The sequence below is a fragment of the Aquila chrysaetos genome, chromosome 24, assembly GCF_900496995.4.
Source record: "Aquila chrysaetos chrysaetos chromosome 24, bAquChr1.4, whole genome shotgun sequence".
Lineage (NCBI taxonomy): Eukaryota > Metazoa > Chordata > Aves > Accipitriformes > Accipitridae > Aquila > Aquila chrysaetos.
In genome coordinates this window covers 14,555,718-14,571,467 of record NC_044027.1, presented here as the reverse complement: position 1 = coordinate 14,571,467, position 15,750 = coordinate 14,555,718, and the positions used below count along the sequence as shown (strand labels likewise).

General features: G+C 40.5%; 1 protein-coding gene across 25 annotated transcripts in view; it reads left to right on the top strand.

Annotated features, from left to right (window-relative positions):
• FNBP1 (formin binding protein 1) overlaps positions 1 to 15,717 on the top strand; it is a 104,389-nt gene extending 88,672 nt beyond the window's left edge. For 13 of the 25 annotated variants that reach the window (XM_029999790.2, XM_029999784.2, XM_029999788.2 and 10 more), the window contains 6 exons: positions 1,914 to 2,023; positions 4,881 to 5,013; positions 6,097 to 6,218; positions 6,681 to 6,820; positions 7,219 to 7,377; positions 10,151 to 11,653. In XM_029999790.2, the coding sequence (XP_029855650.1) occupies positions 1,914 to 2,023; positions 4,881 to 5,013; positions 6,097 to 6,218; positions 6,681 to 6,820; positions 7,219 to 7,377; positions 10,151 to 10,185 (699 nt within the window). In that variant the 3' untranslated portion in view covers positions 10,186 to 11,653. Of the gene's footprint in view, positions 1 to 1,913; positions 2,024 to 4,880; positions 5,014 to 6,096; positions 6,219 to 6,680; positions 6,821 to 7,218; positions 9,409 to 10,150; positions 11,654 to 12,550 lie in introns of those variants that run through there. The other 12 variants (XM_029999780.2, XM_029999796.2, XM_029999795.2 and 9 more) reach the window with 5 other exon arrangements.
• The last annotated feature ends 33 nt before the right edge of the window (positions 15,718 to 15,750 follow it).

The window sequence follows — 15,750 nt, the reverse complement described above, 5'->3', positions numbered from 1 at the left end:
TGTTTGACTGCAACTATTGCGTTCTTCTAATGTATAATGGGGGATATTTTCAAGCACATCTGTATCTTCTGCTTAGAATTGAGAAGAATATGTTATATAGTCTTTCTTCTAACTGCTTGTTTATTTACAAAGCTACCTCCAGATGCTTGGCCTTAAAAAAAATACATATGGCTTTAGTGTGTAGATTATCTGTAAAATATATTGAATCACTCTCATGTTCAATGTGATGTGGGAGTTTCTGTCAAGCAAAATATTATCATTAAAGAATGAATTAAAATAGATTGCTCCTGTGCCATGCACAACAAGTAATGTAAGCACTGTTAGGACTTCATGTGGTTAAAGTTTCAGAATCGGTGTAACTTACTTAGTTGTTTCCTTCCTTTGTCTTAAATTTGCTTTCTCATTGTCTCATGAAATGGAATTTTAAGTGTATTATTACACAGGTGATCAAGGCTTAACTAGATGCATATGCCATCTTTTACTGAAAATCAGTATGGCAGCAGTTTCATTAGGTTTGCCTGTTCTATTATTTTGAAATGGCTGGACCAGAGGAGAAGGTGACCTGTTTGTAGTTGTCCTCCATCCCTCTGAGACCCCCATGCTTTATTTCTAAACATCTTGTTCTGCAGTTGCAGAAGAAAGAGTTCACTGTCTTGGAGCGCATTCAGTGCAGAGTTGAAAGGGTCTAATGGGCAGCTTTTGTGGCAGAGTGTCCGCTAAATCACACTCCTCTGAGAGACAGATTTGGCATTTTAGTAAGACTAATGTTGCAACTCTGCTCAAAAGCTTTCAGTAAGCTGATGGACCATTGAATTCGGTTACTCAGCTTTGTGTTTTTACCCTTCTTTCTCCCATACTCCAGTATTCCCCTTTAGAAATGGGACATGGAGTGAGCAGAAACCAGAGCAAGAAAAACCTGTACAAATTCAAGATTATGTACAAGAACCTCATTCTTTATGGTGCAGCTAATGAGTATTGATGTGTGTTCAGTATAGCCCACCCAAACTGTCCCCCTTGCCTTCTTGCAAGACAAAAATAGGTGGTACTTTGAAGAAAATAGTGTGGATGTATTTTATGTGTCATCCATCTGCTGTATCAAATTGAGGCAATCGAGAAGAGGCATAGCAGTTTGAAGGCAGAAAAGGGTCTTTCAAGCAGAATCACACAAAGGTAACCACTGTGGTCTTCAGATGTTTTCTCTGGTTACGATTTCAAATTGATTGATTCTATAGCTTTGATATAACTTGTGATTTTCATGCTAGTACAAGTGAGAGAGGAAAAAATTGAGAGACTTTGACATGGAATGTGGATCCTGGAAAGCATGCAGCATGTTTTTAAATTGCAGAATCCCAGAGGAAGCACTTCTACTACCTTGGTGTAGAGCCCTGACATAAATTAACTTGAAATTATTGGACCAACACTCAGACTATGCAGAGCAAGCTAGCAATTAGTAGTGTACATGTGAAGTGTGACTGTGACACAGGAGTAAAAGCTAGCAACTGATTTTATGGGGATGCTGTCTGTAGCAGAGTAGAGGAAGGCAGGAAGGATTGGCTTTCCGTGAGAATGGAACTCTGTTAAATAAAATCTGATGGTAACTGTGGATAAAAATAGTTTCTCGGCTTAGCTGTTGAATTCTGGCATTCTTTAGTTGGTGGTCTCCCATTAGCCATTTGGTATGGAAGCGGGATGTGGTCCTGGGATTATTTCTAAGGCATCCAGATTCCTAACCATTCAGGGACTGGTAACTCTCAGTACAAATGATAACAATGCTTCAGACCATTGTGATTTTGCACAGATTTTTGTGAGCTGTTTTCACATTGCAATCCTGAAGGATTCTTTCAGGCTCTGATTTTTTTTTTTTTTTTTTTTTTTTTATTTATTTCCCGCCCCCTTCATTCCACTCTGTGCAGGGAGCAGGTCCAGAAGACTTCAGCAATCTCCCACCTGAGCAAAGAAGAAAGAAACTTCAGCAAAAAGTTGATGAACTAAACAAAGACATTCAGAAGGAGATGGATCAAAGGTATGTCAAACCTCTCCAATGAAAAATGAAATAGTCTCATATGGAACAGAAACAATGAAAATATAAGAAAGAGCAAATAAGAGCAAGGTTCTAGGTTTGTTTAATGTGCTGTTCCAAGAAAAGAACAACAGAGTTGACATACGGCTAAAGCACTTGAGAGATGCAAGGCTCTCCACAATGCAGATTCTGAAATCAGTTATTTAATTGTGGCTGCTGTGGGTCAGAGCTGGGGCAAAAGCTGGCTTTCTGTTTATTCCATTCTCCCACCTCAGTGTAATGCATATCCTGACTTTGGAACCATGAGAAGAGAAGATCCTGGTATAAGGATGGGAACAATATGAGTGTAACAATTGGAGACAGTTTTTCCTTCTTTCTGGAGCTGCTTTCTTGGGCTTTCACAGGAGAGCAGCGGTTTAATTGTGAGCCAGACAAAGGTTACTGTTAGATACGCTAAGTTTGTCTCTTGATGTGAGCTGCTCCTGAGGGTGTGTTTTAGGAAAGAACATGATGTAAATACAGCCTCAGTCAAAGGTACAATAATAGGTCTCTCAGCACTAAGCAGAGCACCTGATACTGTATGATGGGCATGGGTAGATCCCAACAAGAGAGGCTATTATGAGCATGATAACATCGTCAAAAGTGCTGATTGATTGGTGTGTATCTTAAGATTCTCTGATCTGTAGCTTACATTTCCTAGAAGCAGAAAGATAATGATTCCTGTGCTTTTGTGGATGCTTTTTCTACAAGGCTGCATTTATCACTTTGGTTGAGAATAAGGCTATTTTAGTTACACACTTTTTATTGATTCTGGCAGCCTGTATTCGTTGCTTTGTGTTTGTTCACATTCTGCAGTTGCACGAGAGATTCAGCATGTTATGTTTGCAAGAGACAGAACTTTTCTTCCCTGAGTGATTTCAAGACCTAGCTTCTCTGGTACTAGTCTATCCCTAAATGCTGCTTTGCATTTGTACAGAAGTGCCTACATTTTCTGCTAGCTTGCTTTGAAGAACCTGTTTATTTGTCTAGTAGCCCAAGCTTTCTTCTTTATGTTTTATATCACGAATAAGAAAAGAAAACTGCATGTGGTTATATGATTTCTCATTGCTTTGTTTTTTTCCTCTGCGGTAACTTATATTTGTCTCAGTACAGATTTTCCTTTCTGTTCTGTATTGATTCTGAGGTAACCCACTGTTAAAACTGGATATGAAATCAGAGCAGAATGAAGTTATTTTAAATACAGATAGTATATGATTGAGGAAGTAGCACCAGCTGTTAAATAAGAGTTAAAAAAATAGTAATAATCATGACTCATATGTCTGCAATATTGTCCCTTAGGGCTCCAACCACAGAGCAGTCCCACTTCCTTGCCACCCACACTTTTTGCCATTTTCTATACACACAAAGCAAAGGCAGGCACAGGATTGCAATTGTCAAGAGTTTGGTGGGAAACTCTAAAATATAAAGAGTGTTAACTTGAGTCGTGGGACTCAAATTAACCTTTCTCCCCCCAACTAATGCCTAGAGAAAAGCTGAATAGCTGTGCCAGTAATACAGGAAATCCGCTTGTAAGTCCGCCCTTCTCTAAGCTCTGAAATGTTCATCATCATGCAGATAACTTTTTTTCTGTAAGTTCAGCCTCAACTTGGCTCGGGTCAAAGGCAGCACGCTGCTGTTAGTGAGAGCTCTGCAGGCTTTCCTAAGGGAGCTCATGAAGGCATGTTCTACGTTAATCTTGGCCTTATAGTACCACATTCATCATAGCAAGCCTTAAAATTAACATCTCTGAAACCCTAGGCATTTGGCATCTGGGTTGATAGGAAACACAGCCCCCAGAAAGAGTCTAGTAAAAACGCTGTATAACTTAACAGGATGCAGGGTCACATTATGTGGCCTAAGGTCCATCTGTCGCTGTGCTGTGGCAAATGCAAACCATATGGATTTAGCTTCGTTTTAAGCAGTGTGAATAAATATCTTAAAAATTATTTTGGTTGCAAAAGACAAACTGCAACAGGCAGGGTGAGAATTTCTGGTTAGCACTCCATTTTTATTATTAATGTGTCCACGTCCAGCTCTTTGTCCCAGTTTCTCAACTGGATTTCAGCCCTTGATGGATAATAATGATGCAACTGTTTGTCTGTGCCCCAAAAACTGGGGTGATAGTCATCTAGAAAGTTGAAGCTGTCATTTGTTGCAATGGTTGTAAGATTTATTTTTTTTTGTTATTTTTTTCCCCAGGGTTAGCAAGTAGATATTGTAGAACTAAATAGAAGAACGTGTCAGGCTAAAAGGCAATACCAAATTCCTCCTTTTGCCTTGCAAAAGGCCACTGTCCAAGAATTCAGTTGTTTTTCTGCTAGGATTCTTCAAGCGGGACACGTGGAGCCTGAATCATTTGGTCTAAATGTGTTGTGTACTTGTACTGACACAACACATCTCCTGTGTAGCTTCACAATCCACTGGTGAGGCTCCTCCTGCCAGCCTTGCTCACATGAAGAACCCTTAGCTGCCTGAAGAGTGAGGAGCTCCTTTTAATGTAGGAGCTTGAAGAGTTTGGCTTGTGTACAATGTCTCTCTCTGTCGTGTCACATTGTATGTAAAGGTGTCACTCACTTGTTTTTTCTATCTCTGACAGTGTAAATTCTCTTCTGGCAGGTGACTTTACTGTTATTTTTTAATGGCTGGTTCTATACAGGGCAAAAGCCCCTGTCTGGATGTTCTCAGTTACCTTGTTAACAGATAAGGCTTGAAGCACACAGTAGAGAAGAGGCAGTTTATTATCTTTTCATTTGCCCTCATTTAGAGAAGGGCATTTGCCCCCAGCTGCACTAACATGTTTTATTTTTCTTCTGTCTCTCAGAGATGCCTTAACAAAAATGAAAGATGTGTATATCAAGAACCCACAGATGGGAGATGCAGCGAGTGTGGACCACAGATTAGCAGAACTTGGACAGAACATTGAAAAGTTACGACTGGAGGTTCAGAAGTTTGAGGTATGGGAAGAGAGATCTCAGTACAAAGTAGCTCAGCATATGCTTAGTTCTAAGCAGGTGCTTCATTGCTGTTCCAGATGTATTGATGCATTTTCTTACTATGTATAGGTAAGTGCTACTTAAGCACTTGCATTATTTGAGATCTTTGAGCCTATTTGTGTAACACAAATATGCACCATCTCTTCTGACTGTCAGTCAACAGTCCTGCTGTTTAATTTGTGACAGAAAACAAATTGTGCTAAGTGGAGGATAAGAGAAAATGTAGTGCTCTCTGGACTGCCCAGAGGGGTTCAGATGCTTATTTAATTAATTAAATAAATTGAAGCATCATGTTACAGATGTCTGTGGAAAATCAGAGGAACATAAATGTAAAGCACCATTTACAGTCTAACAGCAAGACAGAAGCCATGAGATGAAATATGTTTTAAGGAATAGCCTGCCACTAACAGGAAGCTTCTTAAAGATACAAAATCTCAAGAGCGTAAGGAGTATTTGAAATATATGAAGCCATTATTATTACACAAGAAGAATTACAGGGCTGAGAAAAGACTTCACTCTGTAAGTTACGCTATGTACATAAACAGATACAGCCCATTAATTTTAGATGTTTCTTACAGTTGTTGGCTTTATTATCCATTGCTTTCTTAGCCATTTGAAAATCACTGGATCTTTCATTCTCCCCAGCTTTAGTCCTCTTGCATTCAGCAGGCAACGAGATTGCTGTGTTTCTGGTGTTACTGAGACTTCTGTAAGCTGCCACACGTCTTTTTGCTTTATTGTGACTAGAGCAGCAGCATCTCCTAACAGCTGTTGTTAACTGCTTCTCTTGGGTCACAGTGTTTTCCACACCTGGTGTCAAAAAAGAATTGAGTTTTCTGTGTGTTTTTTGGCAAGATGGATAGATTTAGTACACGCTTAAAGTACAGAATCTATACCCCCTGACAACTGCAACTCAGAGGAGTTTACAATCTGATTTTAGTTCCATAGTCTGAATGTCAAATACAACACGGCAAAGTAAAAGCAACATACATCCCCTGGCAAGTCAAAGCATGAGAGATGCATGACACTTCTTTCCCCTTGCAGGGCTGGCTGGCTGAGGTGGAGGGCAGGTTACCTATGCGGACTGAACAGGCCCGGCGGCAGAGCGGACTGTATGAAGCCCAGAACACTTCAGCAGTAAACAGCTGTGCGCAGGACCGGGAGAGGTACAGTATCTGTACAGAGCTGTCCTGTTCAGACTGATAACTGGACCGGCTTTCCTTAGCTTATTAATCAGGAAAACTGTAGCTCTGCAGCATTCAGGAACTTCCTCTGTAACCAGACTAAAGGCAGGCACTCTGTGAAGTACCTGATTTTAGCATATAGAAGATCCCAACTTTGAGCCACTTTTCTGAATATGATGAAATGTGTAATAGACTCTACACTCACTGCTGTGAAGGTGAGTGAGGTAGGTGCATTTTTTAATAGCTTTTGATGGGAAAAATGACTGGTCTCACCCATCGCTTTGTGACAGCTGCTAGCGTAACAGCCAGTTCTGAGCACGCTTTGGAATTGCTGAGCTGCTCCAGCTACAGTTGCTCGCCTTCCCTTAAGTGTCTGGTAACCAAGTCGTTCTCTTTGCTCCTGAGATTGGTCGCTATAGTTGCTGTGTATTTTCCTCTCTTGAGCAGCCCAGATGGCAGTTACACAGAAGAGCAAAGTCAGGAGACTGAGATGAAAGTACCTGCAACGGATTTTGATGATGAATTTGATGATGAAGAACCACTACCCACCATAGGAACGTGTAAAGCGCTCTATACATTTGAAGGTATCCCTCAACTTTACTCTCATTTCAGTTACTGTTTTGTTTAGTTCATATGCCAAGGACAAGTGGGAAACGTTCATTTAACCCCTGCACTGCTTAAATGGACAAAGAAAGGACAAGTGAGGCTCTGGCATGATTCTGTTTTGTAGACAGTGATTTGTCTCCTGTTAGGCAGGGACATGGCAAGAAAAAGAACCAAAACTCTAACGTCAGGATCACATTAATCTGGTTCTTTGTGTACACACTGTTGTCTCCAGAATCACGTGGTCTTGTTCTTGCTGCTAGTGATGCAACGAAGGTTGTGTCAGCACATGGTCCGAGTGTGCGCTGAGCACCCCCCACTGCATCTGTGGTTCCCATTGTGCAGGACAGCCTAAACTCCATGTTACTGTGTCTTTCAGGTCAGAATGAAGGAACAATTTCTGTAGCAGAAGGAGAAATGCTCTATGTAATAGAAGAAGACAAAGGTGATGGGTGGACACGAATCCGAAGGAACGAAGATGAGGAGGGCTATGTCCCTACGTCGTATGTTGAAGTCTATTTGGACAAAAATGCCAAAGGTGCTATGACTTATATTTAATACTATTATTATTACTTTATTTGCTTTCACAGAGATATCCAACCCTGGAACCGCTCTGTGTTGTGGATAGAGCCTTTTTAAAAGTCTGTACAATGCCACAAAGTGCATTATTTTGTACATGGACTAATATGGCTTGCTGTACTGCAAAAAGCGCTTTTTATTGCTCAGAGAAGGATAGTGTGGTAGACTGTAAAACTAGAGGGGAAATGCAGCCTTCCCTAGACAGTGCTTGTTCAACTGTCACTGCCATTGCACGCCCAACTTAGTGCAGGAAACACAAAGCTATTTGGAAAAATATGGACTCTCCTCAGATATCCAGGTGGCATCTCAGACACATTCACAAGTCAGCTGTTTGTCCCAAACTGGTTCAGTGGAATGTTCTATGGGAAATATTGAGACTGCTGTTTTGTGTCTCCGTGTGGTAGCTTTTCAGAGCCTAATGTGTTCTGTGGACCTTTTGGATTGAAACCTGGTCGTCACTTAGTGTGTTTGGAAGGGGAAGGGAGAAGTCTTGCCAAAACCTGTCTGCACAGCACTCTGTGGTCCTTGAAAAATCAGTAAAACATTAATGTTAGGAAAGATCCTCTATTCTTTCCCACCTTGATACATTTCAGAAAATGGTCTTCTGGGTGTATTTGCTGTTTCAGATGAAATACAGTTATTTCAGATGACCATAACTAATGGTTTAACCTTTTGCTCACGTGTGATCAATGGAGACATTCAGAGTTCAGACTCCGCAATCTTTTGTTTCTTTGTTGCTTTTAACTCCTCACAAATAGGTGTATTGTGTAAGTAAGCAGTGCTACAGGGGAATCCTGGCTGGAATAGATGCTAGCACCATGAACACCTGGTAATGTAATACTCCAAGAAATCAAAATATTTTAGTCCTGTTTCAAATCAGGATGTGTTTGAAGTCCACTGTTAAATAATCTGTGGTTTCTCAGTCACTTAATCCTTCAGATTATTGTTGTGTTTCCTAGACCTTAGAGTTCTTGGTGTGAAACAAGCTGTCTCATCCAATTCAAAAGAAAACTGAACCATTCTCATTGGGATTTATGGACAGCAGGAAGAGAGGAGTAGGACTGTCTCTGTAACAAACACTATAACTTGATCAGTTCACTGTCTTGGATTCAGTATTGAACAGTGCAGTGCCTTGTCTGCTGCATATGAAAGTCTGGGGTCTTGTTTTATTTTGCCATAATACAGTAGTTTTATGTTTGTGTTGGCAAATACAGGGTCAGTTGAGATGCAAGAGAGTGCAAAAAGCTCAGCCCCTCTGTCAGTTTTTATTAACCTTTGAAAGAGGAACGTGGATCGTACATTCTCTTTACTTCATATTCAGAACAAGGCAGAAAGCACAGAATGGGAGATCCCATCTCAGCCCTGTGTTCTCTCCTATGGAGATCAGCTGCTTTGTTTGTGGCAGTAGTTGAAAGCAACATTAGTATTCTGCTGGAAAATTTGTTGTTCAGCAGTGTAGGCTGCTTGAAACAGCTAAGCTAGTGTGGCATCTAAATCTGTCTTAAGTAACAAGCATGGCTCTCCTGCCCTCAGAATCGCAGCGTGGGTCACATCAGTGAAATGTTACAGCAAATCAGCTATTTACGAGCAGAGCAGCAGGTTGGATGGGCAGTGAAGCAAAGCGTATCTCTGGGTGGGGTGAGAAACCCTGACACAGTCCTGCTAACTGAACTAGCAAAAGTTTGTCTTTAATTTACCCTTTTGGAGAGAATATTGCAGGAGTATTGCAATACTAGCCAGAAACTTGTATTAGTATGTTAATGGTATTATGTAAGTTATAGGATGATGCTGAATGATCGTAAATATGCAGTCTATGCTGGGAGTGAATGCAAATACAGTTGCAGCCACTTCTATAGCAACAGTGGAGGTTTTTCAGGTCATTTTTCCATTAATTTTGCTGGACTTTAGGAACAAAATCAAATGTATCTGTGAATATCTAATGTAAATATTACAGTTCCTTTACATCTTTTATTTCCAATTCTATGGTTAAGAAGAAAAACTAAAAGAGAACTTTCCATAAAATGTCACAGTAGCAGTATAAAGATTTGGGGGAAGTGCTGCTGTGTTTAAAAGACAAACTTTGTTGCAAGCTCCAAATTTCTCATTTGATTTTTAATATATTAGTATAAGTGACTTCATTCAATCCTTGAAATGGAAGCTATGACATTCCTGAAAATGGCACTGTAAATACTAAAGCATTTACAAGCTTCAGTAGTTCTTTCCTCTTTTTGGAAAGAAGCTTGAGCAGCTGGTTAGAGCACACTCTAAAGGTTAGTTGTGTGAAGGGTGGGAGCATTCACACCGGTTCTGAGTACATCTGTGACTCTTCTAGCCAGCAGAATCAATTCTGGCTCGGGCATACCTGCCTGACCAGGTTGTGCCAGTGCCGTGAGCCAGAGGCAGCTCTGCCTGAGAAATGCAACTGCAAAATGCTTTGTGAAAAGCCGCTTGGCAGCTGGTGAGCTTTTTCAGTCAGCTGAAGCCTGTGTTGTCAGGGCTTTGCTGCCAAACCTGAGATGAATAGGGCAGGTAAGTTGATGTGTTGCAGTCACCCTCCTGATCGTAGTTTTTATGGGAGCCAAGCTAGGTCTGCGTACTCCTGCAAATAAATACTGTGTGAGGGCTGTTTGTAAAGTTTACAATGGTACCTCTGGTCAGAGGGTGTTAGCAAACCCTGTTACAAAAAAGAACAGTAATGTCTATCTTGTTTTGCCTTTTTTTTTTTTTTCCAGATGTGTACAAATCACTTCAGAAAATCTCTGAGTAGGTTTGCATAGGCCTGTTCACCTTTTATTCTACTGGTTTGCTGCTACGGTTGTTTTAAGAGCTCTATTTCAGAAGGTTTTCTTTAGAAGAGATGAATGCACATGTCCTATCTCCAGCAATGAAAGACTCTTGTTAGGTACCGTTCACTCAGCTGATGCATGTATAAGTTCACCTCTTGAAATTTAAATGTGCATCACTACCAATGAAAGTACTGGCCCGACTGTATGAATTTAGTTGTAAACAGCATTATTGTCCTTCCTAATAGAAATGAGAGCCAACACGGTTCGTTCTGTTTGTGATGCATGCAGGAAACTATTAAAAATGCTAAAAACCATACAGACTAAGAATTGGATCTGTTGGATGTAAACTCATGTTTTGGGGCTTACGCCTACCTCTACCTGCTAGGGGATGAGGAAGAAAACTCCTCTGTGCACACATGGGTGTAGCTTCTTGCAGGGCTTTTCTGCACCTATCAGGTTTCTGGTGCTGACAACTGTCGAATACAGGAACCAGTTGGGCCTTTTTGCTCAAGACTGACCATACTGTGTTATTGAATGTGGTACCTCATATTCTTCTTGGGAACAAAACTGTCTTTCACTGAGGGATGTTGTGAAATAGTGTGATACACAAAAGAACTTGCATGAAATAACCAGCTTTATATAAACTCTCCATTGCACCCAACAAAAATGCTACATTCACTTCCACCAGAAAGACTGGCTGTCTGGGCGACATGCAAGTAATAGAGGCTGTTTTGTGAAGTTAAACTTCCTGATAAAAAAATTTTGGAGCCAGGGGCTGATTAGGATTTCAGCTCCTTTCCCGCTGTGGGTCTGTTCCTTCTCACCTCCAATTATATAAATAAATCCTTACAGACAGCTCTGTGATTCTCAGTGTTGCAGCTCTGCTGTTTGTTTGCTGTAACTGTTATGCAGAGCCTTGACTTATATAAATAAAGAAATAGGTAAAAGTTAACCATGCTGATGCACTTTTTATCTAGGATATATCTGATTATTTAATGCTTGCCAAATTATTTAGGAAACAGTAATTATAAACTGGACTGTGGCTTTTTAAAATCCTTTTGTTAAATACTTGCCCTTAGTTCTCCCAGTATAAAAAAAACCCACCTGTATATAACATAACTTAAAAACTAAAGTTACTTGAATTTGAATTGTTTTTATCCTTTTATATATGTATAAATATAAATGGGTTTATAGGCTGTTCTGCTTAACCTAGCTGTTGTTTGGTAACTACTCAGTCCCTCTTATGTTGATAAAACATTTTTGATTACTCAACTGCCTGCATCTGGTTGGACTTGCATAGAAACTTTTGTTTTGTGTTAAGGTTTGTTAAATCTGGCCAGTGTGGTTGTTTTGTTTCTATTCTTGTTTTTTAAAGAATCATCATCTGTCAGGAATCTCTTTATAGCTTGATGTACCATGGTGTCTTCTAATAAACATTATATTTTCTCATTCCTGTGAGGTTTTTTTTTTTTAATGGCATTTCATTTAAGTTTAACTTTAGTAGGGCAAAGCAAATGGCGCAGAGCTGCTTTTCACCTGCTTCCCACAATAAGTACAAATGCAATTCCTTTTCAGGAAAAATACTTTGTTGTGGCTCTGTGAAAACTTTTTTGTGCTCTCATTTGGAATTTTTTTTCTTTTATGGAAGTGGGTGCAAAGGAGATCGGAGGGTTCCTCTCCTCTCTCAAATGCAAGGGGGTTTAGACTCGTCCTGTATTCCCTTGAATACAGCGGTCTCTTTGGCCAAGATAAAACTTAGCCTCAGCGAGAAGTCTGTGAGTACAGGGATGTGACAAAGGATGGGTTTAGAAGCTAAGACTGCTTTCACTTACCTGTTTATTTCTGGACTTCCCTTAAAAATGAAAGCTCTTTGCAGCCTGTTGTGGAAAGGATGGCTAGTCTGGATTAGTCTGCAGAATTCTTTGTGGTTTAGCTTCCTGTTGGTATTCTTCAGTATCATTCATGGTCTCTGGAGCTGTCACTTGAACAGAAACAGTACTTCTTTGCAGATTGAAAATTAAAAAGCCGTTTGTTTTCTCTGTTGCACTAAGCAAGCACTGGCAGGGTCCTGCTCCTGAGTTTTACATCTTCCTCTGGAGGAGAGCAGTGTCCCAGTGATGCTCATCCCCAGGCTGGAGGGAAGGGCTGAGGGTGAATGATTACTGTTTGAGTGCTGGCAGTGTATGCCCGAATTCAGGAGCTTTCTTTAACCCCTTGTAACCTGGTAGATGCTTGGATGCTGTATTTCCTTTAACCTCCCGCGGGCAGTGCTACTCTTAAGGGATCCCATTTTCCCCAGCCTCTTTCTAATCCAGTCTCTTTCTTTTTGTCTTTCTTATGTTTTAGATTCCTAAAGGTGTTTGTGCTGGTGCAAGAACCTCGGGGCGAGCTTGTCACAGAAGGAGAAACAAAATGGTCTGTTTACCCTGCAGGCAGTTAAAACACACCCATGGAAAGCCAGACTCCCAGTCTTGTCTGGAGTTCCCACTTCAAAAATTCAGACCTAAATTCCATCCCAGTATCATTCAGATGCTTGCTCTTTTTCATGGCATGCTACTTGTGGCTCAGATTAACTTATCAGCCTTTCCCACTCTTCTGCCAGCTTGGCACAGCCCCTCCGTAAAACATAACCAACACTTCCCTGCCCCCCCCCCCCCCAATTCCTCCCACCGCTGGTCAAAGAACTGCTGGTTGCCCTTTGATGCAGAGGGTAACCAGAGAGTCCCAAGCATGTACTGGTCTATGTTCTGTCCTCCCTTGTCCCTCAGTCCATCTGAATGTATGCACTGGTCCATCAGCATTTCACACGGTGCCTTTAGTGCTAATCCTGCAGGTAGTCTCATCAAATAGCTTGGAAGGGAGGTGCATACATGTGGAAAGCCTCCCCTGGGAACAGTGTTACAGCAGCTGGACTGGGCTTTGAATTTGCAGATATTAAATTTGATCCACATGCATTTTTCAATATTCTGCTTTCCTCAAAAGGTCACTAATACTTGTCAGCCTTTTTTTTTTTCTTTAAATCTAGGCTGATGCTCATTCCAAGTATTAAATCCCTATGACCTTGCTGTTTCCTGAAAGCCTTCAAGCTCACGTATGTACGCTTGTTTTCCTGCTTGTTCTCTCTTCCACCTCCTCTTTATTCCCCCCTCCTCTCTCATTCCTCTTTCTCACACACACACAGACACACAGACACACACAGAGACACTGGCATTTTGGTTTGAAGCCCCATTTTGCTCGTTACAAGGGCCTCCGTTTTGCTCTCGTTTCAGTCTGCATGCTCGCCCTGTTGCCTTGCCTGCGCCCACCTTCCTGAGGGTCACGTTATTTTGTGGCTCGTTGTTAATCTCTTTGCAGTTTTCTTTTGTTGGTTTGTTTTTCAGCGTTTCAGACCTGCCTTCTCCTTTTGCATGACCTCTTGTGCGTTCTCATCAGTTAATGTTTGAATAACAGAATTTTTTTAGAAAAATAAAAGAGAAAAGAAAAAAAGAAACTGCACTCTATTTCGTTCTCCCACCTTGTCATGGACTGGACCTCGACCCAGAAGCCAGACAGGAATCGTGACCATCCTGTTCTCACATGGTTTTATTTGAAGCAGAAGTAGCATGATAAGTGATGCTGCACTTTATCATGTCATGCAGTGGAGAGAGAGCTATAATATCTCCAAATATCACACGATCTGGACCTCAACTGCCTAAGAAAGTGTCAGTTGCTTTCTAAACTTCTGTATTACAACTGTTGGTGTCCCCTGAATCTTTACCATGCCTAGGATTTTACAGTCATCTTGTACATGTTTGAGCCCCCTAAGAGTCAGTTGCTACTTAATAGCTCCTGAGGGCCTAATTTATTCAGAGATCAACACATCGTTTGGGGGAATCTACTTGCTCTTGGCGAACTTCAGCATATTTTGTAAAATCCCCAGAATTTGAGAAAATTGATACGGAAGCCACTATGGGCAGTGACCCTAAAGTGAAACCTCTCAGGTTTAGTTTGCAGACAAACGTCTGTCTTGTTTTGCTGTCTGCTGTGCTTTTGTGCAGGGTCAGCATATAGAAATGTGCCCAAGAGCCATGTACTCTCCATGTTGGGGATTGCCAAGGTCATCCCCACTCAGGATGAAGTAATTTTTGAGTTGGGTTACATGTTGTGTTCATAACTCTGTCCCTTTCTCTCCATTCAAGTTACCAACTTTTATTTTTAATAGCACAAAGTCCCTCGGTCCTACAGTTAGTACTGTAGCTGTTGTATAATGGTGCTTAATATCTGCAAGCATCAACCAGCAAAAGGTTATGTTTTTTAATCTAATTCAAGTGGCTCAGGAGCCTGTATTGAGAAGCAGGCGATACCAACGCTGAAGCCGTTCAGCTACAGTGTTAGCGGCGTCAGAAGGGTCATAATCAATTAAATTACCATGCTTATCATTGCTGCTACTGTGGTCACTTAACTGTTTAGATCCATGAGCCTCCGATAGCAGATTGTGATCCACACGGTTGGCACCTGTGGCTTTGTACAAAGATTTGTGCAAAGGCTTTGTTGCATCCATCTGTCAGGGGATCTAAATAGTTAAGCAGTTAACAGGTGTGCAAAAATATCTTTACAATATTTTTAGCTGCAGTATTTTTATTCTCGTGTCCAATGCACTGTTGAATCAGCAGCTAGAATAATTCATTTTCACCTATTGTTGTGCCATCTATGTAAAAATTAGATAAAAGTTTGCTTTTATATATTTAATCTAGGTGGACAGTATATTATTGTCAGCCTCTGTGGAACATTTGAACAATTGCAATGTCTGTGTTGCTAAATAGCGCTTTAGAAGGAGCATTAGCTTTAGCTGACTGATTTCTTCAGAAGTTTTATTAAAAGACCATGTATGGAGTTTTTATAAACTTGGCAACTAATTCCCAAAAGCCCAGATCTTAAAACTTACTGCAAGGAAAAAAAATAGTGATAGTCATGTATTGTAGCCTACACATGTTTATTCTGCTGCCTTTATTCAGGGTAACGAATGAGTAATTTTTGTAGAATTTACCTTTTGCAAAATCTGAAGGACTAAATATGTGACTGGTTTATAAAAACTCTGCTTGAATTTACTAATCTTGCCCAGAAGTGTGGACTGTACATCCTATGAAATCTCATTATCCCCAGCAAAAGTCTCTAATGCCCTTTCTTAACACCTGTAAATAGAGAAGAAACATATTTACTGATACTGAAAGTTGTGTTTAATGCTGAGTATTTTTCAGAAGTTCATTTAGTTTGATGCATATTGTTCTTCGTTTTTTGTTTTCCTGCCTGAAGTGTCAAAAGACCTAAAAGAAGCCAAATTCTATTTTAACATGATGATGTTGAGCACTTTTTTATTTGTATATGTGTGTGTATGTGTGTTTGAGCACTGATCTCTAGATTTTGGTGGCATCTCAGTGTTGTGATTTCATTGCCAATGTAAAAGGTTCTGGTGTTGCCCATTCATTTCTGGAGACAGAATTCAACCAAATAAAGTGCTTCCATTTGAAAGCGAATATTGACCTTGTAACAATGAAAAGAAAGTCATC